The sequence below is a fragment of the Camelus dromedarius genome, chromosome 1 (assembly GCF_036321535.1).
Source record: "Camelus dromedarius isolate mCamDro1 chromosome 1, mCamDro1.pat, whole genome shotgun sequence".
NCBI classification, from domain to species: domain Eukaryota; kingdom Metazoa; phylum Chordata; class Mammalia; order Artiodactyla; family Camelidae; genus Camelus; species Camelus dromedarius.
Genome location: NC_087436.1, coordinates 46,477,080 through 46,504,778, shown reverse-complemented (window position 1 = coordinate 46,504,778; position 27,699 = coordinate 46,477,080). Strand labels below are relative to the sequence as shown.

The 27,699-nt window shown below is 36.7% G+C and overlaps 1 protein-coding gene across 1 annotated transcript in view; it reads right to left on the bottom strand.

The window, feature by feature from the left end:
* The window catches only part of COL25A1 (collagen type XXV alpha 1 chain), a 415,084-nt gene that overhangs the window by 82,300 nt on the left and 305,085 nt on the right, over positions 1–27,699 (bottom strand). Inside the window, exons 11-12 of the mRNA XM_010981063.3 lie at positions 19,516–19,542; positions 17,412–17,456 (exon numbers count right to left, since the gene is read on the bottom strand). Of these exons, the coding sequence (XP_010979365.1) occupies positions 17,412–17,456; positions 19,516–19,542 (72 nt within the window). The remainder of the gene's footprint in view (positions 1–17,411; positions 17,457–19,515; positions 19,543–27,699) is intronic.

The following is a 27,699-nucleotide window of genomic DNA, read 5'->3' as shown; positions in this document are numbered from 1 at the left end:
ATACATGCTGAGATTTTGAAGCAAGGAAGACAAACGTTGCTTAGGTATCTGCATAACATCCTTCTTAAAATATGAACATCGAGGGACTAAAACTTGATCCTTTTTTCCCTTTGATTTCATATTTTGTTAAAATAATCTTTCAACATAAAAGGAAACAAAAAATTGCATCCATAATCCCATCACTCTATAATAACTGTTTTCATTTTGTCCTATTTCCTTCTAGTCTTTTAAATTTATGCTTACATATTTCAAGCAATTGTAAGCTTATTACATAGTTTGACATGCTGATTTTTTATTATTTTATACCACACATTTGTTTTTAGACAGTATTTGTCATTGTCTTGTGAATAGGTTATCAGCTATCAAAATCAGGCATGAACATTTTGTAGTTAATCTGTCCCAAATCACTGAATACTTAGGCTGTTTCTAATTTTTGCTACTAAAGATAAACTAAAATAAACACCTCTGTAAATATTTCTAAATTGCTTTCCAAAGGGGATCTGAATTTTATCTGCTTTTCTAGACCCTTACTCTGTTACTTTTTCACAACTTCGTCAGCATTGTATATCACAGTTTTAATTACTTTTGGGGCTACTTTAATAAGCACAAATGAGAATTTACTGGTGCTCAGTTTTACATTTATCCCTTGGAAGGTTAATAGGTAACTAGCAAGATTTTAAAGCTAAGAAGTGAGTAAGGCTGTTTCCTGAGTGAGCCCAGGGAAGATGAAAAGAAGGAAAAATGACTCAAAGCATTTTACCTTTTCAATAAATTATGTCAAGAAAAATACATTCAAATTCAGATTAGGAGGTTGTGGAACATTCTGTGATTGTTCAAATGTAGTTTCCCAGGTTGTATTAAAAGAATGTTAAATAAGAAATGCTATACAACTCTGAGTACTAGGGCCAAGCAGTGGGATTCTGGAAGACGTTAATTTATTCAACTAACATTTAGTGAAAATTTATTATATGTTTTACTTTGGGCTGAGTGTTTCATGGGACATAAAGATGAAATAGACATGATAGGTGCCTGTGCTCAGAGAGCTTATTTTTGATTGCAAAAAAAAAAAAAAAAAGATATCTGCATAAATAACTTAGGAGACATCTAAATGGGATGGAACTTTTTACTTTGAGCAAAGTTTTCTTGCACTTTATAAAGAGGCCCAATAAACAGAAATCAAAGGGAAGTCTCAGTGAAGAATGAAGCATTTGTCATGGAGGCATGAATATTTTCTGGTGTAAGAGGACAAAATATTATTATGATGCCTCTTCAAATAAAGTTACAATGATATAGTACCACACAATTTAGTAAAAATGTACACCTACAGAAAGATATATCAGAAAAGTACAGAAAAAATGAGAATTAGATTGTGTGTGTGTGGAGAGCTAGTCTCATGTTAATTGGATAATCTGTTCATCTATTTCTGAATACATCTCGTATTCACAAGTACCAAGGACATTCCAAAGATAGGAATAAAGAAAAACAGCAGTTAACCTTTTAACTACAGATAGATTGACGGGGTTTTCTGTACTATGCTTTAAATTCTAAGGCTATTCCTAGTGTATTAGTAACAAATGACAAGTTTTGCATTTAAGCTAAAAATAATTTGGACGGACTTTTAAGAATGATGCTACTGCTTTCTTTCTTTTTTTAGATCAGACATTCTTTAGAACTCTAATGTAAAACATCACTCAGGGCTCTTACAATTATTTCAGGTACTGCTATTCATGTGCAGCTTGAAAGAACACTTAAAGATAGAAAGGAATGTAGTTTTTTCACGAAATTGAGTGTTAAAGAGAAATGTCTTTAACAGTAATATTGCTCACTGTTACTTCAATCACAATTGCTTTCCATTCTGGTGATGGGAATTTAAAATGGTTTATAGCTTTAAATGTTTAGCATAGTATAATGTTATATTCACCTTGCCGATACAGATTTGTTTCTCTTAAGCACTGCATTTTCAGAAAGCACTCCTCTAAACAGAAGACGAAAATAACTACAATTGTCCCCACTTATCCTCAGTTTTTGCTTTCCTTAATTTCAGCTATCCGTGGTCAACCAAGGTCTGAAAATACTAAACAGAAAATTCCAGAAACAAAGTATTCAGAAGTTTTAAACTGTGCACAGTTTTGAGTAGCATGATGAAAACCAGTGCCACCCTGCTCCCTCCTACGCAGGACGTGATTCATCCGCCCTTTGTCCAGCATATCCTGCACGTTAGTCACTTAGTAGCCACAGCTAGGTTATCAGATGGACTGTCACAGTATCACAGTGCTTGTGTTCAAGTAATTCCTATTTCAGTTAATAATGGCCCTGAATGCTGGCAATTTGGATGTTCTCTAACTGTACCTGGTTTCTCAATTAAACTTTGTCATAGGTATGTACGTATAGGGAAAAAACATAGTATGTATAGGGTTTAGTACTGTCCTTGGTTTCAGGCATCCACTGGGGGTCTTTGAACATATTCCTGGTGGACAAGGCACGGACTGCTCTATAAGGAACATATACCAGCTGCAGACGGAAGGAGTGATACTGAGCATAATATGGTATCAGTCTTAAGGTTGTTCTCATACCTCTGGAGTGAGTGGGGTTGGTCTGTATGTATAATAAAATAGACTGAAGATGGTCGCTGATAACTCTGTAAAACACTGGGTGGACTGGGCCTTTCTTCCCGACAGCGACAGTGAGCAGAAGGATTGCAGTGGCTCGAGTGGTGAGCAGGACCGGCTGTTAGTCCCTCCTCTTTTGCAGGCGGGCATGGTGGGGAGTGGGGCGACCCTCTGTAAGGTGTCAGGGCCTCAGAGGCTTTGGCAGCTACTGGGTAAACAACCCTTGGTAGAGGAGGGGTCTCTGAAGGCAGTGAGGCACCCACAGGGGCTTTCAGATATAACTATTTGGGAAGAATCACGAAAATGGGGTTTCTGTTCTCCGTTCGTACTTATTCTCTCTCTCTACTTAAGTTGAGTTTAGGCTTTCACTCTAGCTCCATAACGGCAAGTGTGTATGAACATAAACTTGGGTGAAGGCAGGAGGCAGAAAATGACCAACATATTTTACCTTGAAATTTCTAGAAACGTAGCATTTTACCACACAAAAATATAAACTAAGAATCCTAGCCCCAAACTTAGTGTCATCAATGCCCTGGATAATCCCTTTGTCTTTTTGTGCTCCTGCACACTTCCATGAGCTCCCAGGAATACACACCCGTAGTTTAAGAAATTTGACTTAAGAGAGATCCAGATTATTCCATTAATACTACGATTTAGCTCCACCATCTTTTTAAGTTTGTGTGAGTTGGCCCGCTGAACTAATTCATCCTTAGAACAGTTTTGTCTGTATGTGTTGTCTATATACAGACGTGACATCTAAAACACAACCCACCGGTATTTTGGAGATTGCCAATCACTGCATTCAATGAGAAACAAAATCTTTGTTGATGTTACAGTTAAACATATTTAGGACTGTGCAGCTTGGTATTAAGTAGCACAAAGTAGAGGGACAAGTTGGAATCAAAAACCAGAAATCGAGCCACATAGCCTTAATAAAAGCAGAGTAGCCCACAGTAGATTCTTATACTGTATAAATAAACTGAATAATCACAAAATTGGTCATCTATTTTTTGTTGGGAATATACACCATTTTATAGATGTCTAGCACCAATGTATTTAGAATTTATATGAAAAAATGCTCTCAGTCTTACATTATTTGATTCCATTTGTTCTCTGGATGATTGTCCCACTTCTCCTTGACCTTCTGCTTCCATGCCATAAAGACTACACATGGGCTAACCCTCGAAAATGGGCAGAGTTTAAACCTGTATTGTCTAATATGGTACTACTAGCCACGTGTGGATTTTGAGCCCTGGAAATGAGGCTCATTTTTGAGATGTGATGTTTTAACATAAACTGATTTTGAAGACTTAGTTGTTAAAAAAAAAAGGTAAAATATCTCATTAATGTGAATACTATTAATCTTGAAATACTGATTTATATGATGTTGGAATGATCGTTTTAGATATACTGAGTTAAATAAAATATAGTCTTAAAATTAACATCACCTGCTTTTAAAAAAAGCTTTTAAAAAATGTGGGTACTAGAAAATTCACAGTTACATATGTGGCTTGTATTTGGAGCTTGTGTTATATTTCTATCAAACAGCATTGGTTTAAATGATGAAATTCTATAATTATTAGGAGATGTGATCAACCAAAAGCCTTTAAAAGCAGGGAAGGCACACAATCAGTATTCAAGCAGGTCAACATCCAGTGAGACTTCACCATGGAGACACCACTGTGGAGTAAACACCCACCACAGGACTCCAAGGTAGGTTAATGGGTGTGAGGTCGAGAGCAGAAGACAGCTCTGGAGTAGAGGATGTTGAGGGGCCAAGGGAGCCACAGTCGTGCAGGTTAGCAGCTGACTTTAGGGACCTCCTAACCTGTCTCCTTGTCACCCAGCCATCTCCAGCATTCTCCTAAAAACAAGTCAGTCTTAGAATTCCTTCACTCAGTTCTCTCCAAGTCTGACCCATTGCACTGAGAAGGTCAAAATCCTCAGCAGGGCCCCTGCTAGTCTGGTACCTGCTGCTTCTCTGAGCTCACCTGCTGCCACTTCTCTCTCACCCACTCCAGCCACACTGAACTCTGTTTCAAGATGCTAAGCAGGAGCCAGCCCAGGGCCTGTGCACCTGGGGTTCTCTCCCGCGGAACATCGTCCCTCAGATATCCAGGGATTTACTCTCTCACCCTCTTAGCTTTGGCTCAACTGTCCCCTTATTACAGGGGTTGCCTGGAATCCACCCTGCAACCGCCACACACACAGCACCACTCCCTATGCCCACTATCTTTGGTTTCTTTATTGCGTTAATTACCACCTAAGGCAGAATTTTTTGTTTCTTTTCTATGTCCCCCAGTAGGATTGCTAGACTTGGGAAATAAAAATGCAAGACACACAACTAAATTATAATTTCAAATAAACAAGTCATTTTTAGTTATGTATATCCCAAATATTGAATGGACATATCATATTAAAAATGATGGGTTGTTTATCTGAAATTCAAATTTGATTGGGCATTCTTTGTTTTTTTTGGCCACTCCATTTCCCAGCCCCACACCCTCTCCACCACTAGAATATGAACTTTATTTTGTTTATGCCTCTTTCCACACTACCTAGAAACCATACCTTGCACATAATAATTGTCCAGCACATCTATGTTACAGAAATGAATGAATACAGGAGAGGCAAATACATGAAGCCCTTATGGCTCTGGTGAGAGATGAAGATGGCAAGACTCCTCTACTGGGAAGTTGGAAAAGACCTATAATTTCAGTGGCAAGAGATGGTTCTGTGTCTCAGCTGTGGCAAAAGACAGTGGTGGGAAAAGAGACAGGGACCCAGGAAGAAGATGGGAGAGATGTTAACCCCGCAGTGACGCATCCAAGTCCTGCAGGTAACACCGAAACAGAATTGAAAAGCAGAGGTAAATGAAGGGTCAGGGTTCGCTGGGGGAGGAGCCTGTGAAAGGCAGGATGCTGGGAATGAGCAGAACGTTCGTTATTTCCGAGGAAAAGCCCTGAGTCATTCCAGGACTATGTCAGGGGAAGAGTGTTTGCCTAGAGGACTAAAGGTGCAACAGCTGCCCATGGGTACAGAGACCCGGCCATTATAAATATTTCCATACATTTGGTTTTCTCCCCACCTCTATCTGCCCCATGTGCCTCGGATGAAGGGTGAGCAGTAGCTGGGGCAACACTGGCTGTGTAAATGATCACGTCATCTCAAGTTCCCCACAGACCCTTTCAGAACCTACATGCGTCACCATTTACCCCATGAACTCATTTTGACACCTGCTTCTCCCTAAGCAGAAGCACTCACAAAACAGGGCAATGTTTTAGTTGAAAGGAACCAGGCCAGTCATTCTTAATAGATGAAGAAACACATTCAGAGAGGGGAATTAACTTTTTCAGAAGCAAAGAGCTGCAAAGAGGCAGATGTGACATTAGAATCCAGGTCTTCTGATTCTCTATCTTGTGTTCCTTCTGAGTAATTGCTTCTTAAAAACTCCTTCATACTAATGTTTCTTTTGCCTTTAATTTTCACATAAAATAGGAAAGCAGCTTCAGGAAGCCTCCAGTCTAATCCCAGGTTTTTCTACTTCTGGTCTTGGGACACAGCAAATTTCTTGAGCTTCTGTGGGGCATGGCTTTTATTCTATGCAGTGGGTAGGGATAGATTAAATGCTAGCCCTCTCCCAGCTCTAAAGGATTAAGATTTTGTATTATGATTATGATTATGATTAGTTGTTGTTGTTGTTGGACTAAAGATGTCTCTGGTGGCTCCTTATTCCTCAGACATCTGATTAAACTTGCCTCAAGTTCTAATTCCACAGGATCCTGAAGTCCAGGACCTGCTCTCCGGGCCTCTCTGCTCGAGTTCTTGCATCTGTACGAATCATATCTATTTGTTCCAGACCAATTCAGATGGGTCACTCAGGTCTTCACCAGTTGCATCAAGAAATCCACTCTCAAAAGTACAAAGCACTTAAAATACACCAATAGGTGATCATCCAAGCAGGTTACAGTTAAGTACATCTACACTGTAGAATGCCATGTAGCCATTAAAGTTAATGTTGATATCTATTTATCAATATAGAAGTATATCCACTACATATTCTTCAGTTAAAAAGGCAGATTACAAAAATACTTTGTATAATCTTATGCAAGTGAAAATTCAGTATCTAATCTATATTTGCACATAGGCAAAAAGAGCTATCTAAATGTCACTAAAATGTTAGCAATAGTTATCTCTAAGAAGCTGATTGTGAGTGACTTTATTTTTCTGGTTTATGCTTTATGAATTTCCCAAATTTTTTCTATAAAAATATATTACTTTTACATCAAAAAAAGAAAGAGACAAAATCCACTCTCTTCAGGCTTTTTATGAGCTCAAGGTTGAATTCTGGTGTCCATGAAAGTTGTCCCATCATGGAGCATGCAGTCTCTTGTCATGTCTGCTGTCTCCTCTCTCCCCTTCCATCTCCCCTTCCTCCTTCCTTCCCTCCTTCCTAGGCTATCCTGGGAATTTAGCTTCACTCTCTCTAATGCGGAGCAATTCGGTCATTTTTAGCTCCTCCTTGCATACTCAGCACCTAATGCTTTTTCTGTTTCATTCCTGGAGGCAGAGTCTTCATAACATGGTAAAAGAGAAACAGAAAACCCAGCCTGGGCAGTTAGGTTCGATTACGCATCAGAGAACTGGTATCCCTGCAGGGGAGGTTGGCTTCATTTATTCTATCAGCAAACTCCTTCTCTAAAATTAAAATCTCTTTGTCCACATTGGTAATATAAATAATAATTAGCAGAAAAGCAGACAGCTCTATTAGCCAGAAACTTAATGAAAATATTTCATTTCAGATAATTTACTGAAATGGGTCTTAAGCTGATTAAAGTAATATCTAACTAAACCTAATAACCAAACCTTCATTATGCTTTTTTTAAAAGTATAAATGTATAAAAATGTAAAATAAGAAAACATGATAGTTGTATCAATAATACTACAGTGTGGACTATTTCAGAAATAAGTCTGCTGGTTAATACTTCTTATCTGAGTTTTCTATACTTCTAATGTAGACAGAAATGTACAAAATATAATTTGAACAAAGAAATTCAAATGCAAAGAGATAGTTAAGCATTTAGAGGTCACAGGAAATAGCTAAGTTGAGCTTATTTGGGTGAAATTTACACAAATGAGAAGAATTACTGCCTTGAGGACATCTCCCTTAAAAAGTGAAGGTCTGGGGAGAAGTACTCATGGATGACCTCCCATCTCAACCCTCCCTGCCTCAGTCCTCCCTTCTCGTCCCAACCACAGTTCTCCGATTCATGAGGGAGGGCCTTGGGGGTTGCGTGTTGACCCCGCAGCCTGCAAGCTCTGCCCACAGCTCCCACCAGCAGCTGCTCCAGGACACCCGCAGGTGTACCAGGGCACATGCCTGCTTTGTGGTTCACCTGGGGGAAAACAGATCTGGGGGAGAGGCCAATATAGGCAGTAGAAGTGGACTCAGCACAGTGGAGGCAGGAATTCTTGGGCCCTGGGTACCTGGGCTGTGATCTAGAAGTGGGGAGCTGGGCTTTGCATGGGCATGTTTTCTTGGCCCTCTAGACTCCTCACCCCATGGGAGGGTCACACCATAAGAGGGCTTAGAGATGGCAGAAGAGGAGCAGGGCAGAGGAGGGTCTAAGGGAAACACTGTCCAGTATTTCCCTTTTAAATAATGTATAAAAGGCACAAAAGTCAGCAAAAACCAGCCAGGGAACATGATGCCACGGTGAGGTGGAGGGCTTCTCTTTTCTGTGTAGCAAAGAAATTGTTCTCTGTGTGTTCTCTTATGGAAAAAAAAGATTAAGAACAAAGACTCATGTTTTAGGAAGACAAAGTAGCAAAATGGATGAAGGACGTACGTGAAATGAAAAGTCTGTGAGGACTGGGATAAGTCAGCAACAGCACACTCGTTCAGCTCCCTTGTGCTACACGACTCTTCTAAATTAGATAATTAGTGTTTACTGCGACTTTCCGCATGACTGGGGCTGCTGGAAAAGAAACTGCAGTGGCAGCAGCTAATCAGTATCCGACATTCATTCCCCCAGCAAGGGAAGGAGGGAGAGGCGGTGACCCGTGTGTATCCAATGACAAAGACACTCAAAAGGAGTGTCGGATGTTTGCGCAAAGACCCTCATTCACTCTCTGGACGCAGACAGGAAAGAATGAAGCCCCAGGTGGATTGGCAGCCACCTTCCAACCAAGAGGAGAGGAGGTTTAGGATGGAGGCAGCAATGTGGAAGATGGAGTGAAGAGATGGAAGAACCGAGTTCTCAGTGGTGAGGTTTAGGTGCCAGGGCAACGCAAAGCTGAAGCCTGAGTCAGGGCTGGAGTTTCAAGTTACTTGGCCAATAAATACCTTTATTTAAAGACTAGTTCTGTTAAGTATTCTGTGACTTATAATGTGCCCTTGATAATATATCTATTTTTAAAGTTTAAAAACCCAGCTAATTTCTTCTTTCCTAAGGTATAGTTCCTAGTAGTAGATCTATGTATAGTTTGAATGATAAATTACTCTTTTCACATGGGAAGAGAATGTGCCTAGTTATTCATAGAAATGTTAAATAGTTATGTCTAGCTGGAAAAATTTGAAAGATCAGTGAAGAGTAGTAGAAAGAGACAAAGGTTCTTACTAACACCCACTCGTACACCCAGGTTTCTGAGTCATGGCGTTCTTAATGCCCCCAATTCAAAGAGGAAAACAGTCTGTTCTAATTTAATAATGTCTTTTAATAAACAATTACATTCATTACTTCCTTTGTTTTGTCTGATTAAACTTTAAAGTAAACATTATAATCTTCATTTGACAAATGACGATACTAAGACTCAGAGAAGGAAAGTAACTGCTCTGAGGTCATAGAAATACTGAATAGCAGAGCTGGGATCTTCTGAATTTAAAACCTACACTCCTTAACAGTTGGAGCAGACTGACTGGCTTTCAAGTTGAACTTTACCACAAGCACCTAGGTGACCCTGGACAAAATATTTATCCTCTCTGTGCCTTGGTTTCCTCATTAATAAAATGTAGATAATAGCAGGACCCACTCCACAGGATTGCTGTGAGGAATAAGGGAGGTAACAGGCACACAAAACTTAGGACAGTGCCTGACAGTAAATGCTGAATACACGTCAGTAATTATTACACATTGCACTCTTCTATTCTCTGCATCGTGCAGAGAAGACAGAGAAGAAGATCCTGAAAGAAATTCAGTTTCTCCTAAATTAACTCCACTGATGCTGTTTCACAGTTGGATAATGGTTCCTACCCCTTGGCAACTTGGCCTGGTATCAAACGGATGGAACTGGGTAACGTTAAGCTGTTCTGATTGTCACAATAAGTTATTTCATAGCAGCCTCATATTGAGTGCAAAATTCAGAATCAAGAGTGTCATTTAGAGATCAGATCTAATGATACAAGAACAGGCTTTGTGATTGATATTGACTTACTGTTTTAGTTGTCAGAAACTTGGAAAGAAAAGTAGTCCATGATGAATACAAAAACCTTACAGTGGTTCATAATATGGTGTTTTAGAAACAAAACGCTAAGACCAAGATTGTCTATGTTAATCTGTAAGTACTGCAACATAGTAATATTTCCTCTTCCCTTTGCCAACTGCCGTTAAATGTTTAAGTCTCACCTAAAATCACCTATTCAGGGAAGCATCCCTTGACCTTTCTGCACCAGGCCAGGATGCCCTGTGCTTCTCTGCTGTAGTGCTTAAAAGCACTGTCATTTAACAGATTTTTAGTATGACTGTTCATGTAATATTCCTATCCCACAGTTAGCTGAAATTCCATGAGGGCAGAGACAGCTTTAATGTCAGTGCTCAGATGGTGTCTTGGACTTAGTAGTAAGGGCTGAATAAAGATTTGTCGAATGGAAGATTGAAGAAATTGGTAGATGAATCAATGAATACATTTAAAGTAAGTTTTAAAAAAACACCAGATTTTTTTAAAATATGTAATTTAATCAGATTTAGTAAATAAATATTTTGGTGATCCTGTCTATTAAATATAGTGTCTTTTCAGTTAAAATGGAAAACAAGTGGAGTTGGTGATGTCATAATTCAAATACATTTGCTTTGTTGTTGCAACAGCCTGTGATCACTTTCCTTCCTCTCAAACCCCTTCCCTTACCAATCTCATTTCCTCAACTATTTATTCTTCCCTCCCCAATATTTGCATTTAGTAGAATGATAACTCGTATTAAATATTATAGTAACATGCCCAAATGAAGTCAGGGGGAAATAGGTTTTTTTAAAAAACCTGCTAGAATTGTTTTATTTCAAGCCAGCATTACATTACTTCTTTCAACCAACTTTTTATTCCTTTCTAAAGGAACTTAAAATTAATTATATAAAAGATATATATATATATTCACTTAATAAGTAAAATTGAGTGAAAAGTCCCTTTAAGAGTAAGCTTGTATATAAAAATACCTGATGATGTATGAATCAAACTCAGAGATCATGGGATTTTACTATATGAAACACTCTGTATATGGATGGCCAACAGGCACATGAGAAGATGCTCAACATCACTAATCATCAGGGAATTGCAAATCAAAACCACAGTGAGATATCACCTCACACCTGTCAGAATGGCTATTATCAAAAAGACACATGGTAACAAGTGCTGGTGGGGATGTGGAGAAAGGGAACACTTGCGCACTGTTGGTGGGATTGTAAATTGATGCAGCCACTACAGAAAACAGTTTGGAGGGTCCTCAAAAAATTAAAAATAGAACTGCCACATGATCCAGCAATTCCACTTCAGGGAATATAACCAAAGAAAATGAAAACTCTAACTTAAAAAGACATCTGCACCCCATGCTCACAGCAACGTTATTTACAATAGCCGAAGCATCGAAACAATTCTAGTGTCCATCCACAGATGAATGGATGAAGAAGTTGTAGTGTATTATTCAGCTATAATAAACAAGGAAATCCTGGTATCTGCGACAACATGGATGGATCTTGTGGGTGTTATGCTAAGTGGAATAAGTCAGACAGAGAAGGACAAATACTTTATGACCTTAACTTTATGTGGAATCTTAAAAAAACAAAAGAAAATGAACAAAAAACAAACAAAAACTCATAGAAAAAGGGATCAGACTTGTAGTCACTAGCGGTGGAGGACTGGGGGTTTTGTGTGTAGGGAACTGAAGGAAGGTGAGCACTTCAGGAAGATGACCTGCACCAAAGCCAAGAGCTTCCAGTTATAAGATACTAGAGATGTAATGTACACATGATGACTATAGCTACCATTGTTGCATGACAGCTATGAAAGCTGTTTATAGAATAAATCCTAAGAATTCTCATTACAAGGAGAAATTTTTTCTTTCTGTTTTACATTCTTTTTATTGTACTATATGATATGATAGATGTTAACTAAACATATTGTGGTAATCATTTCACTATATATGTAAGTCAAACCTTTATGCTATACACCTAAAAATCATACAGTGATATATGCCAACTATATCTCAATAAAACTGGATAAAAAGAATACCTAGTAATAGGAAGTGATAGTGTTTCTTCAAGAAGAAAGATATCATCCTATTACCATAGTTACTGGAGAAAAAAAGTCATGCGTTCTTAGAATTCTTATGTGTACAGTCACTAACTTTAAAAGGTAGAAAAATTAATAAAAACAGTTTAATTCTCAGCTTTAATCCCCAAAGGATTAAACTGCCGTAAGATACTTTCCCTAAACTATTAAACTCCTCTGAAATAAAAAATCAATCACTTCATTTACTCTAGATATCTTTTCTTAAAGTCAAAAGTTGGGAAGTTATAAATATATTGGGTAATAGATCACTGGGTAAGTTTAAGCTAATTAACCAGAAAATAAGAACTACAACATATTCAAATCCTTCAGGAATTTAATTCAGACTTTTTAATGATAAAGCCAAGGCAGCAAAAGAAAAGAGTGTACTTAGTGGCTAGAGAAAGTGAATCAGGAATAAAAAATACCGAGTTTATTGCACACAGCCCACCGTACAGGCTTGAATAAGCAACTTGACCTTTGGAAGTCTGAGAGCTTCCATTTATCTGCTCTCTAAATATGCTTATGATAAAAATGTCATTAGAAGTATGCTGTGAGGATTAAGGTCAGCGAAGAACTGTGAGATTCATGGGTAGGAGATGAAAAGGAACTCTAAATACCATAACTATAAACTAATAAAATTTTAATGTTACTTAAAAATCACATAGCTATCTGGGATAGATTCAAAGATGATACACTAACATCAGTATTTCATTTACATTGTATTTTGGTTTTAAATATAATGAAACTCCAGAAAGTATTTGGAAAATACATGAAAAAAGATCATCTGATATTTATCTTTTGCTTTGGAAACAAACCGTTGACTCTGGGTCCTCAGAAAAATTCTAGCTTGCTTAGACAAAATAATTTGTTTTTAATCCTGAAACTCTTTATTTAACATTAAGGATATGAACTAAGAGCTGCACAAAGTAGCCCTTTAATGTGCCTTATCGCTATTCCCAGACCTTTTCTTCTATGGTGTCTGCGCAGTGCTGGACACTGCTTGCTATTCAAATACAGGGTCATTGTAATGATTTATTCTTATGGATGCCAATTAATGTGAAAATGTGGAAAAAGCAGAAAAATGCAATGTTCTAATAACACCTACTAAGAATTAAAATTATTAAAGTTCTGATATATAGGTAGATATATGTATATATGTGATATATAACCTATATATCACATTTGTGTATATATATCATATATATCTGTATATATATATAAATACAAACAAAAATTATGGACAGCATTTAATTTTGTCAAAGGATTCTTTAGTCTAAAAAATGCTTCTACCACAAAATTATTTTAAAAGGCCACTTCTCCAGTATATCTGAGAAGTATGGTTTTAATTGACAAATATTCAGATATACATCTCAGGCACGTGCCTGTGTGTGTGTGTGTGTGAGAGAGAGAGAGACAGAGAGGGAATGAATCACAGAGCACAAATAAAATGTTTATTATACCTCTGAATCAACTAGATCTACTCATGAGAATTACAAAAGTTTTTGTGCCCAATAATACAATTAGTGAGAGGCAAAGAAAGCAATATTTCATATGTTTAGGTAAGACCTAGTTTTAAATTTGCTCTAAATGCTTTGGCTATTGGAAACAAGTCCAAATTTTGGAAACAACTGCTTTCAGAATTGGGACCAGAAGATGCTAGAAACTGGTTGAATTGGAAAAAGACATGGGTGATTTTCTGTGAGTGCACCGTATCTCTTAGAGACTTAGAAAATAAATTAGTAAAGTCCTTTCTCTCATTTAAAAATAAAGCTGCCTTGAGCCCAGGAAGGAAAAGGAACTTTCAAAAGCTGCACATAAGGTGGAAGAGCACAGAGCATCCTGACTCCGGGACAGCGCTCCTATGTGACCCCACACTGGTGACTGAGCTTTATTGTATGTAAAATTGATAAACAACAAGGCCCTACTGTACAGAACAGGGAACTAAATTCAATACCTTGTAATAGCCTATAATGAAAAAGAATATGAAAAATAATATACATATACTTATAACTGAGTCACTTTGCTGTACACCAGAAATTAACACAACACTGCAAATCAACTATAACAAAAAAAGAAAGAAATAATATGACATGTTTCTTTCTCCTTCTCTTTCCCTTATCTATTGTACTTGAATTCCAGCAACTGAGAATGGGGTGCTTGAGTGGGGAGAGAGCTAGGGGACAGAGAAATATTGCACTTCATGTGTAACTGCATATTTATTTTCTTCCAGTCATAAATTCAATTTGCTTTGCTTCCTGCCTGAGCGTAAGTCTAGGGCTCATTTGTTGAAATTCTTAAAGTGTGTTAATACTACTACAGACACTTGATAGTATTTATTGAGCGCCTATTGCATTATGTTCACTTTAGATACATTATCTAGTTAATACTCCAAAGTCTCTATTAATATTTTACTCCTGAGCCTTAGAAACATTACATAACTTGCCCAGGGGAGGACAAGGACTTGAAGAATTCTCTCTGACTGCAGAGACCATGTTCTACACCACCTTCCACTTCCACAGAAGGGTGCTTAGTAGCCCTCGATAGATTGTGAGACCAGAAGAAGCTAGACTGGAGTTTAATGCCATGTTACTGCTTATGTGAGTCTTTTTTCCTAACATGGTCTGAGGAACTGGGGGACCATTACAAAAATAAGAAATATTCAGATCAGTAATCAAGTTGACCAAAATTTAAAGGAAAATAGGGTAAAAAATGTTACCACCAAGTTATTGGCCAAAACCAATCACCAATTTTATCAATCTGAATGGATAAAAAATATTTTAATAAAAAACAAATACCATATTTGCTTAAAACCCTTTACTTTTCTTTCTTTTTTTATAATTGAGGAATCTTTTTATTTCTGGCTGTTATTTGTCATGTTTCTGATAGCTTAGAAATCATATCCTACCCTAACCATTATTTGAAAATTATCTTCAAAGCATCTAAAGTACTTCTTTGGAAAAGTGAAATTGTAACGTGCAAAAAAAAAATTTTCTCAAGACAGTTTAAGGACATCGAGGTGCTTTAAAAATTACTAATGTCATTGTAAGCTCTCTTTCTAGAAAAATAAATTCTAGAGAACCAAGGCACATTCCAAAGCTCTAAGTATAGAATGATTACTCTATTTTCAACTTTTTTTTTTTTACTACCTAGGTGTCCTGCTGTTTCACTGAATTGGACTCATGTTTTTTACACCTTATTTTCCTAAAGATGCTACAACAAATATTACAAATGTTAGATAATGGCTAGGATTAACAGAAATTCCATACACAAAGTTTTAGGTTAAATAGGAAAAACAAATCTTGAACTTCATTTTGCTGATACCTTCATAAAAGTATGAAATCATTTAGCTTCCCTTGGTTTTACAGAAAACACTTTAAAATGCCATAAAGATGTATAACAAGACATAAAACTGCAAGTATTAACTGTCTATTTCCTTGAAATATAATTTAAACTTGGTGACTAGGACAAGAAAATGTCACATTCCTTTCTCTTGCTAAGGAAATTGCATATTTCCTTTGCAAAAATAAAGAATATGCAGTCTTCATAAGTATATATGTGACAGTTTTAAAGTTGTTTTGTTTCAGGTTAAAGGTTTCTATAAATTTTCATGATTGTCTCAGTGTTGAAAAAAGAAAAGGAACAAAGAAGAAAAAGCAAAATGTTAACCTTAGGCGTACAAGGTTTGTTTTTCATCAAATGTTAAAAACAACATTTATGTTATATCCATGTTTTGTCCTTTCTAAATATCATCTTGGATTATATGATGTTCAAATCCATCATAGAATGAATACACTTTCAAATGTTTGCTTATGTTTCCCTCCATGGTCTCCAATGTTCTAAACAGAAAGTTAATCTTCTGTCTTTACCAAGATTTGTGAGGCAAATGGGTATGCGTTTCACTAAGTGGAAAATAGGGCTGTGACATGGGCATTTAACTACTGAGGAGTGCCCAGTGTTTGACTTGTGGACTACAAGCTACCTCAAGATTTGGTTGAGAATACTAATTTCACTTGGGAATGGAGGAATTCTGGAAATAGAGCATCTCTCAAAACAGAGATCAATCAAATTTCCAGAATTTCAGTAAAATGAGATGAAGGAAAATTTAATAGTAATATTAAACATGTAATAAGGGTTTTATGCCTAGTTCCTCATTTAATCCTCACATTAACCTTATTAGGTAGGGATTGCTATTGTCTCCCTTTTACAGATGAGGAAATAGAGGCTGGAGAATTCAAGGACTTCACCAAAATTCACATAGACTCTAAGTGGCAGACTCAGTAGGTTTTGAATGGTTATTGTTTACATCTCATTGCAGAAGAAAAGATGGACAGGATGGAACAGTTCACCAGGAGGTTTATTCTATCCGGAAGGGTTGGACTCCTCATGAGTTTAGAATTCAATTCAGAGTGCATGAATTTAAAGTCCTCAGGGAAAACAAGCTGATGAATCACAGGAGTTCAAAGGGCCAGTCCAAAAGCTCTGAGGGAGACAGGAAAGTCCCCAGCTCAGCTCTCTGGCTCCTGGCAAACTGGCCCAGATAGTGGCTTTGGTAGCCACCACAATGGCTTTCCTGGTCTCTGTAGAGGTTCCAGATTGAAAAGCCAATCAGCACTATCAGAGAGCACAGAATACCAGATCCACCTGTGGGATAAAGCTGGATGCTTTGTCCAACTGGTAAGTATGTTGCAAGAATAAATGTACATGGGCACCTAGATATGTCTATGTAGAGCTGTTGGCTTTTTTTTTAACTTTATTTTTCCCTTCATTATAAACAGTACAATGAAAGTGTAATACCAGAGCTTAGCAAGTCCATTTAACTCCTAATTTTGCTTAACACGGAAAAAGCCTGCTTCTGAACTCACAAGATTCTAATAGAGTCCTTCTATAGGAATAACTTTCATTAATGAAAGAAATAATACATATTACTCAGCCATAGCAAGAACAAACTAGAACACATATTATTTATTATAGTTGATAGTAAATACAGCATTTCCCATACTCCACATATATTTATGAGAAAGATAGTTATATCTCATACATAGCAAAATAAAATGGAGAAATGTCTAAGAATTTCTTGCTATTTAATGCATTAGCTTAAAAGTTAAACTAATTTGATCATTTGCACCATAATTTTCCTATATTTCAAAAGTATATGTAATATTTTTATAAGCAGATAAACTTATTGCCAACATCACTGACTAAAATAATTTTTTGATTTTTAATCCCCTCCAAATTATCAAAAATAGCATTTTTGATAGAACTCACCTTTTGCCCATTCATCCCTGGAATTCCAGGTGCTCCAATAGAACCCTAAGGAGACATGATTATATTAAATTGATATCATAATCACAAAATATTTCAATTCTAAATTTATATTGCGTTAGTTATATCAGCCATAAATTTACTTCATTAAATTGCTAAAACATGTCTGGGAGGCTATGTTTTTCAGACCTTATCTGCTGTGTTCAAGTACACAATAATGTAAGCAAACAGATTTATCAAGCTTTTCCAGAAACCATGAAGTTAAATTTAAACATATTTCTAAATATCTACTTAATCCTACTATGATTTTAAAGAAACATATCATAAATTGAGATCTGTATCTATCAAAAGGTCACATGACACTAAATTTGGGTGCTTTTAAGAATTAAATAGGCTTAGTTTCATCTGGAAAAAGCCCAACAGTAGCAGTTAACTCTTATGGTTTAAATACCATAAAATGAAAGGTAACTAAAATAACAACCGCTTGTTACATAATTAGTTAAATAAGGAACCCATGTTGTAAACTCAAATTTGTTGTATTTGAAGCATTTCTCCCAGACTCTCAGGGAGTATATTTAAACCACATGAGTGTGAATAGATCTTCCAAAGTAGACTAAAAAGGATGCTACAAATTTTAAACACTGAGTAGGAACAACACAACTTCTACACATAAAACATTATGTTAAGAGTGTGTGTGTGTGTGTGCACGCGCATACCTGCTTGGATGTGTGCACACATGCACTAGGGTGATTAGAACAGTTGGACATATGTGGTTGAACCGAGAATGAGAAAGCTAATTATTACGTGAGAAAATCTGACATTCAACTGGATACAGAAACATTAATGAATGTTTTCAAATAGTGATGTCATTTCCCTCCATACAGTTCCATTTTAGGTTCTGGGGAAACCGTTTTTAAATAGAATGTGCTTCTTTTTGGTTTAGCCCTAGAAAACAGATATTTTCTTCATAGATGTATGATATGAAATTTCTTTAATAACAATGGGAAAAAAGTTAAAATAGTAATTCTAAATTTAAAACTGTTCCCCAAAATAAAATCTGTTAAAATGTAGTCATTATATGCAAAGCAAAATCAGATGGCAAGTTCCTTAGTGCTTTCTCGGTGATTATATTGAGTGGGTCATTAAAGGACTTCCCGAAGCCTGAGGCAGTAATTTTATCCTGGTGGCATGTGGATTAGGGTAGCTTTACAATTTCACACCATGCTTAATAGAGACATTATTGCGAAGGACAACGTGTTCCTATACACAAGTTGTCTCACAATGCATTGGCTCTTACTTGGTTTGTAGGATTATGTTTCAACAGATGCCACATGCCCAAGCTTGGGGGATAAAAAGTCTCTATCTTTGATGGATTCCAAAGATAAAGAATAATCACTTTTCCACCTGTTGTAATACAATTGTTTTCTTTAGTTTTCCGCAAGTTAAATATCCTTTTTTGTCCCCCTTGTCGGGTGGGAGGTGTGATGGGGAATGGGGACTTAGTGATATTTTGCTGGCAAAGGGCCATCTTCCTGCTATTGATAGATTCACTACTATAGGACTGATGGAATTTTAGACGTGCTAGACCCTGTCCATCAGAATGCAATGGTCAATTCTGATGGCAGTGGATAATGTTGAAATGATAATCAGGAAGCCACTTTTCAGGTTACCTCAGTGAAGGAAGACACTAGCGGGCCACTTGAATACAGCCACCAAGCACAAGTATATCCTTTGTTCTGTTATGTTTAATCCTCATTTGACAATCACATATTGTGCAAGACCATGCATTTAATTTGCGATGTTGTATGACCCTTCACATTCTAAGTTTTGTCATGATGCTTTACCAGTCTTTGAATTAAAAACTCCATAACTTACAAGTTGAGCAGACAGCTTATTTTAAAGAGTGTGCTCTGGATTTATTGGACTTTCTATACTGGAATTGATTAGAAATCTAATGATTCACATTATATGATTGTATTTTTAGAAAGCAGAATGCACAAGCCAGACTGCTTCCCCGTGGCTTACAGTAGCTAATTCCATTCCCCTCTCAGGTTAGCCATTAGGAGATGGGAGTATAATTACTTTCACAGTATTGTTTATACTCTACCTTTTGTCCTGGAGGCCCCAGAGGACCCTAAAAAAAGAAAACCAATTCAATTACCATAATACCATAACCATTTAAACTCAAATGATCAATTAAAACTGTCCTATTCTGTAAGGTTCTCTTTACCACGCTGAAATATTGCTTATGTTTTGTGCATCAAGGAAAATGAAGATTTTCGGTTGGAAATACACAGTGGATCTTTTCTCTTATTCTCTTTTTTTGTTTTCATATTCTTTTTCATTATAGATTACTACAAGATATTGACTATAGTTCCCTGTGCTGTACAGTATAAACCTGTTGTCTCATTCTCTTTTGAAGAAAATTAAGCATATGCAGTAGGATTCTGATTTATCCTTTAAAAAGAGAAAGAATCTTTGCTGCTTCAGCGCATCTGTTTCTTCAAATACCTGCAAATCTATCACATCAATCTCATTTAGAAGGCTGGAGATGTTGCTGCCAGAAGCACTTAAAATGCAATGCAGTTCCCAGCAAATGGACGTGTTCTAGGACATCTGCATCTGCAAAACTTCAGTATGCAGATTTGCAAAGGAAATGATTGAATGGCATTACAAAGAAACATGTTTTGTTCTATTCTTCCTCTTAGGAAACGTGGCCAATTGACTTGCACAAAAACTTGTTTACAAATTAGGGGGTGCCAAGGTCATTTGTGACACCTAGTGTGCACCAGAAAAGGGAACAAAAGATGCTGTCAGCTGTTGCATAAACTATGACACTGGGGCCAGAGAGGGAGGGGAAGAAGAAATATAATATTTAGGAAGATGAATGGGAATATTTACATTTAAAATGAAAATGTGGCAGTTCTGAGATTTAGCAGTTTTTGACCACAAAGTCAGTGTTGGGATTCTGTTGGCTTTATTTAGAGCAAGGCACACTTTGGAAGAGTGGAAAAGAACACAAAGAGAGCTATAGTTCTGACTATTGATGTCTATTTTAAAATAAAAACATTAAGCACTTTTCTTCCAATTCTTTAAAAACTACTTTTAATTTTAGTATATTTAAACAAAGTTATAGATTCCCCATCATCCCATGTAAAAAACTCTTTATTCCATTACACTTAACTAATGGCTAACTTATTTTCCATGTGTGACATTTCAGTATAATCAGCACCTTACATTTAGACTCTGCCATAAAATAAAGTACTAGGGTGATAATTAGAGGAAGAATTGGTCATGCAACATTTTTTAAAAATTAGAAATACACAACATTTAGGAACATTCTGAGAATCTGTTCCTCATAAATTATTTCATAATCTTCACAGGAAGACTAATAATTTCCTCATATGGTCAGATTTAGGTTATTGAAAGTACACTGCACAATATCACCCTTATATATACTCCTTTTGTATTTCCTCAACCAACCACCTTCTTAATGAGCTTGTGATCCAATATATGAGTAGTCTGACTTTCTCTTCACTTATCTCACTCCTTCCATTTAAAATTCTCCCTGTTTAAGATTTTGCAGAGAAAACAGAGGCTTTCAGGTATAAATTCCCCCGACGTCATGTCTCTCATTGATTCAAACCCATGTGGACCTCCTCACTACATCAGAGGAAGAAGATGCTCTCTTTCCAGACAGGGCAAATGCATCCAGTCCACTCTGGAATTCATCTTTGCCTCCGCCCTCAGGGATCTATCTCAACCAATTATCCCTGCATCTGCATCAGAACCTTCTGCTCTCAGCTAATTCCTTCCCCTTAGCATATAAACATGTTTAATCATTTCCTCACTTGGGTAAATTGTTTGGGAAGTGAATGTTAATGCTAAGCAAAGGCAGAATTTGGAAATTGTAGTGATAGGAGATCTGAGAGTGAAGAAAAGACTTGGGTTTTATTATTGTCTATGATTCCATTTTTCCAAGCGTCTCCAGAGTATTTCACTTCTGAAAATGTTGATGTTAGAAAGGAAACCATATAACCAAAAGTACATTAATTCAGTGTTTAGACTGAGAATGTATATGTTCAATTCAAAAAGGTTTGCTTCCCATTATAAACCTAACTGTCACTTGAAAAAATATTGTTCACTAAAACTGGACATTTCATTATATTGATGTATAACCCTTGAAAGAAATATTTCAGATGAAAATAAGAGCAAATTTTAAATCAAATGTTTTAACTAGAGACAAACATCTGGTATTTTTTAATTAGGTCTTTGTTGCATGATCACAGTAAGTCAGAGATTTAGAAAGATTACTTACAACTCTGAAATCTGTGAAATTACATTAGTTGCATATTTTAACACTATATTTAATAAAAGTCAAGGGATGGCTATTAAAAAATTAATATACTATATTTATCACTGTTAGAAAACTATTGCCATTCTTTGCTAAACTCCAAAAATAAAAGCAGATTTTAAGATATAACTTTAATTTTGCATTGTGAATACACATATTGTTCATAACTATGTTGCCAAGGATATAGCCTCAGCTACCAAAAATGTGCATATGCTCCTTTGATCCCACTGGCAGGAAAGATGGTAGCAAGCCAAAGACAGTGTCAGCCATTACTAGGAAGGAACTGGGAAAAAAGTGATGTTGAACATAAGGCACAGACATACATTCGAGTTAAAGCACAGACACACACAAACACACACACACACACACTCACTCACTCACTCTCTCTCTCCCCAAAGGGCTATTTTACTAATCAATATTTTGCTTAAATGTATTTTTTTTGAGTATCCACTGATTAATAATCCCATTATATATCTGTGACATTGCAGTCATTAGATTTAAGCTTACAAATGAAAGCTTCACAGATCAAAAATTGATTTTAAGGTTAGAATTGTCACTACCAGTTGGTTAAGATACCTACATTTGATTAGTTTTCAGTTTCTAGTACAAATACAAATTTATAAAATAATGGGCAAATGCCACAGAACCATTCACTGGCTTATCTAATCTTAATCGTGTATTTTCATCTTAATCTTATATTCTATCTTATCTTAATCTTATATTCTCAGCCTGAATAGTGACTTGAATGAAGAATGTCATAAACTCATTATTCACCAGTCAAGCTAGTGCTTCTTATTATTCTTAAAATTAAAACCAATTGTTCTTGTGTTCTAATATTCTAAAATAATTCTGTTATTGTTATCCCCATGCCTTAAAAAGTTTGAATCAAATAGTTTTTCCAACCAAAGAGTCAATCTTTTTAGTCCATTTTTATCAATCAATGAATTGTTCTTTCTTAGGTATTCTCTTGACGGGCACTTTTATATCTGCATATTCTTTGTATACAACCAATTAAGATGAGAATAATCTGGTCTCCTTTATTTTATGTAATCATTTCTTTGTATATGTCTTAGGACTGAGAACTGTGTAACATATAAAATCTCACCATATTAAACTAAATTTCTTTCAGTTTAACTCCATAAGTGTTAAACTACCATTTAAACCATGAAATATACTCATTTCAGTATAGGTCCTGGGAAATGTAGAATGTATTAACTTTTTCATTAAAGGTTTTTTGCATAATGGCAATAACTTTCTTCAAAAGATAAAATCCAGATGAGCCACTGAAAAATTCTAAGTGTGTAGTAACATCCCTTATCTGCAGATAAAATTTTACATCTAAGATTTCATGATCTCTCAGAAAAGACCATGGAGAGCTATAGAAAGTTAAAAGTTGGAAACAAGTAAGAAATCATACAGTGCACTGATTTCCTTTCCTGTCTTCCCCTGCCCCTGCTGGATTTCATTTCTAAACATCATGTAAAATATTGTGTAGAATATGACAAGCAAGTAAGTTAAAGAAATATGAGAGTTCCTATTTGGTGATCGCCTTTATGAAAGGCGTGTTACTCGGGCCTGAGAGCGATCCTTCCTTCACGCCTCCTACTCCGGGTCCACCAGATCCTGTACTTACTCAGCATATGTCTCTGATCCAGCCCTCTTGTTCAGCTGAATTGCTGTGCTCTTGTTCAGCTGCATTGCTGTGCTCTTGTTCAAACTCTCTTTCTCACGGAAGCTAATGTGACACCCAGCTAAAAAGCCACTGTGTTTTGAGTCCTCTTAAGTCCTTTCTGCACAGTGCTGCCTGAGAGAGCTTTCTAAAAGACTAATCTCTAAAAGACATACCCTTCCTGGGCTGGAAAATCCTTCCACAGCTTTCCATGGCTTCTGAGAAAAGCCCGAGCTCTTGCAGTAGTTATGGTTCGCCGCATAAGACACCTCTGCCCCTCTGCCCCTCTGACAGTCTGTCCCTTTAGTAGGCTTTTCCTGTCTAGTCCTCCCTCCTCCACCCACTCCATAACTCAGAGCTCAGTGCCCCTGCCCCTGGGGTTAGGTCCCCCTCTTTTGTTCTCCAAAGCACCCCTATGACAGCACTTCTTTCCCAGAATTTACCAACAGTTTTGTGATTGTCGGGTTACTTCTTTCTGTACCCTAAACATCTTTTCTCATGTACTGGAGCTGGCATAGAGTAATTGCTCAGTGAATCCTTTTGGGGTCGTTTATGAATTCACCCACTTAGTTTATTGAATGCCCATTGAATTTCAGGCAATGTTTTAGGCACTGGGGATACAGTAGTGAACAAAATAAATAAAAAGCATGCCCTCCTGGACATCCTATTCTAGTGAATGGGGAAAGACAGTGAAAAAATAAAATAAACAAGTAAAATATAAAGTTGTGTCAGGTGGCACATGGGGGTAGGGACTGGGAGTAGATGTGGCGATATTTTAAATTAGGGGCTCACTGAGGGCTTTAGGATAAAAGTGACTCCTGGATAGAGCTCTGAAAGAGGTCAGGCAGAGAGCCGGACATATAGAAGGGGGAAGAATGCTCCAGGCAAGGGAACAGCAAGTGCGAAGGCCAAGAGGCAGGCACATGCTGAGTGTGTTCAAAGAGCACAGAGGACGCAACAGGTAGATATTAGAAGATGGGCATGTGGAGAGGGAAGGGCGATAGTAGAATGGCCTCGTAGGTGCTTGTAGGCACAATGGTGCTGACTTTGAGTATGATAAAAATTATAGGAATGAATAATGAACACATAGAGTAAATCAAGATTTTCCTCAAACCTTAGACAGTGGTGTCTCAAGATAGGAATGACAAGATTTTTCATGAGCATTCACTTGAGTCATCCTAGAGCTACTGTCCTATCCTAAAGGCCTCGAGATTATCTCTCAGTACAAGAGCCAGTGGAGGAATTCAGTTCAGGACTTCTGTATTAAAACAGCAAAGCAGAAATCATCTTAGTTACATGGTCTCATTAACACGGAGCGTGTTGTAGATGTGGATGTAGGTCTAAGGTTTCTAATGCAGTTCAGAAAGCCATTATGAAAAAAGTAGGTCGAATTATCAATCCATGTTAATCTTCAAAGCAGGCAGTTAGGAAATGGATGTTGCTATAACCATTATGCATTGGCTACACTTCCCAGTTTGTAAAAATAACATTTTTTAATTAAAAAAAAAGTCTTTTGCTTGATAGATCATGGAATGGGAAAAAATAATGAATTTTTCTGACACTACTGATGTTAGCACAAATTTGATTGAGGTATTAATTACTTAAACAGGATGCAGAGTTTCTAAATGATGTGCTTTAGGGCGCCTCTTGGGAGGTGTTTTAAGGCAAGTTCTGGTTTGTCTGCTATTAGGAAATGATGCTCGTGTGAGCAGGGGGCGGACATAGTTCCTGTTCTGTCCCTGATGGCTAACAGTAAAATTTGAAGCTGTGAAAGCTGCTGGTCACTTCTGCATACAAGAATATACAACCAGCTTCTGTAATAAAAGACACAGGGAACGAAAAAGAGGTGGCCCATCTGTGAAGGTGAAAATAAAAGCCCCAATCTATTAAGCCATTTAAAATTATTTCCTTTCTGAGTTAAGAATTTTTCCATGATTTAATAAAAGCTAGGCAAAATGAAGAAAATACTTTTAAAAGTCTGTTTCTATGGGGAAAAATGATAACACATGTAATCTAACTTATTGGAGTCATAAAATGTGAGTATCAGACTTTCTCAAGGGTTTGGTGCAACAGACTTTAATTACAACTTTTTGAAAGCTATTAACCTTGTCACAAGATCAGAAAATACATAAACTTGGTTTATAAAGAGTAAGAGGAAATTTGAAATAAAGACTGGAAATTTGTCTTACTTAAGAAAGATTCATTTAAGATGTACTTATATAAAATTCCATGTTCTCCTTGGATGTTTGATGAGGGAAGGTCAAGAAATATAAACTCTAGCCCCTATTATATGTATGTCTGGAGTATAATTCAACAATGTTTTACAAGATTCAGATTTCATAGCTTAAGTGTGTGGAAATGCTAAACTAGCAACTATTGGGAAATGTTTAGAATATAAGAGAGTGTGCTGACATGTTTTCAGTGTAAAAGCCCATGATTTAGTTGAACGGGGTATGAAGGAACACAGCATAAACAAGAAAAGAGTGGGATCGTGCTGAGACGGGAGAGCCTCATCTCTGGTTTCGAGTCTTCTATGAACTCTGTCTTCAGTCACCCTGAAGCATCTGTATTTTCCCAACCAGTCTCAAATTAATCTCCATGTAAAGGTCTTAATCATTCTTCGAGGCTCAGTGGCCATAACTCACTTCCTTTGTGAACCTTCTCCACTGCACCCAGACAGGGCTTGTTTTTGTCCTCCATGTTTCTCAAGCACATTTTTAACTGGCTGTATTTTAATATATTTGCATATTTATAAAATCTGCTTGACTAGGCAGCAGATTCTTCAAGCCATATATTTTACATCCTCAGCACCTAGGTCAGTGCCTAGCAAATAAATAATTATGACTACATTAAAACAATGAATTATTGAATATGAAAATTACTCAATTCTTTCTGAATTTCCTCCATTGTTTTGCCACTCAAACTGTCATACTTCTCATCACTGGAAGGAGTTCCTACTTTTGAGATGGTTATTTCTGTTTAAGTATTTGGGATTTTTTTTGTTGTTCTTGTTGTTTCAATAAGATCACTCCATAATTTCTATTATTTGAAGAAGTTCCTCTAAAACAGGTCTCCTTTAGAGATTGTCAGTTAGATGACACATTATTATGTTAATTCACGAATACTTGATGAAAGAAGTTTTAAATGCAGTAATTTTTTTTTAAAAGAATAAATTCTTTTTGACTTTTTTATCTCATGTGCTGACTTTCGGGGAAAATATTAAACCCAGATGATTTATTTGTTGGTATTTCTCAAAATCATGCTCTGACCTCTTTAAGAGAGGTCTCTTAACATTCAGGAAATTAAAGAAGCTATTCATTTTTCTTACCACTTGACAAAACCAGGACCCCAGACTAAATTTTGGACATTAACTACCACCAGCAGATTAAAGACAGATCTAGGTATTTGAGAATCTATGTTCCGATTAGGTCCCCAAACAGATACTCTGTCACCTCTCACCAGATATCCAGGGCTGAAATTAGCTCACTCCATCCCTTCTAAATATTTAATAAATTGTTTCTCACTGCTGCATCCAAAATGGAAATGATCCGGAAAGTAAGAAAAATTAACAGGCTTTCTCTGCCCTCTGTGATTAAGCATGCTTCCCCTAGCGCGCCATAAAGGAAATAAATTTGTGGTTTGCAAAGGTCTATCACCCTACATGATGCTCAGTAAAACATATTTCTATTGAAGAAAGTGTAAGTGCTTTTCCTATTTTAAATCAGTAATGCTAAGAAACATTAGCTACTAAAATGTAAATATCCCACAACAGGTAGAAGGAAGACTGAAATTTAGGACCATAACATACACTTATTTACTATTTAGATCTGTTTTCTATCTAGACCAGCACCAACAGAACTTTCTGGAATAATGGAAATGGTCTGTATTGCTCAATCCAGTATGGTAGCCACTAACCACATGTGGTTTATTGAGCACTTGAAATGTGGCTAGTGCGATTGCTAGGAACTAGATTTTAGATTTTGTTTAATTTTATTTAATTTCAGTTTGAATGGCCATGTGGGGCTAATGGCTACTATACTGAAAAGTGTAGATGTAGGAGCTCTAGTCTGAAGAATGCATAAGGCTACAGGCAGGTGAACTGGACCCCATTCTGCCACTGACTACTTTGTGAGCTTGACCAAGTTATTTATTCACTTTGATGCTGTTTCTTTATCTGTGAAGTGACTAACTAGATGATTCCTAAGATTTTTTCTAAATCTTTTACACTTTACTGTAGAAATAGCCACAGAGTGTGACTAAAAATTGAC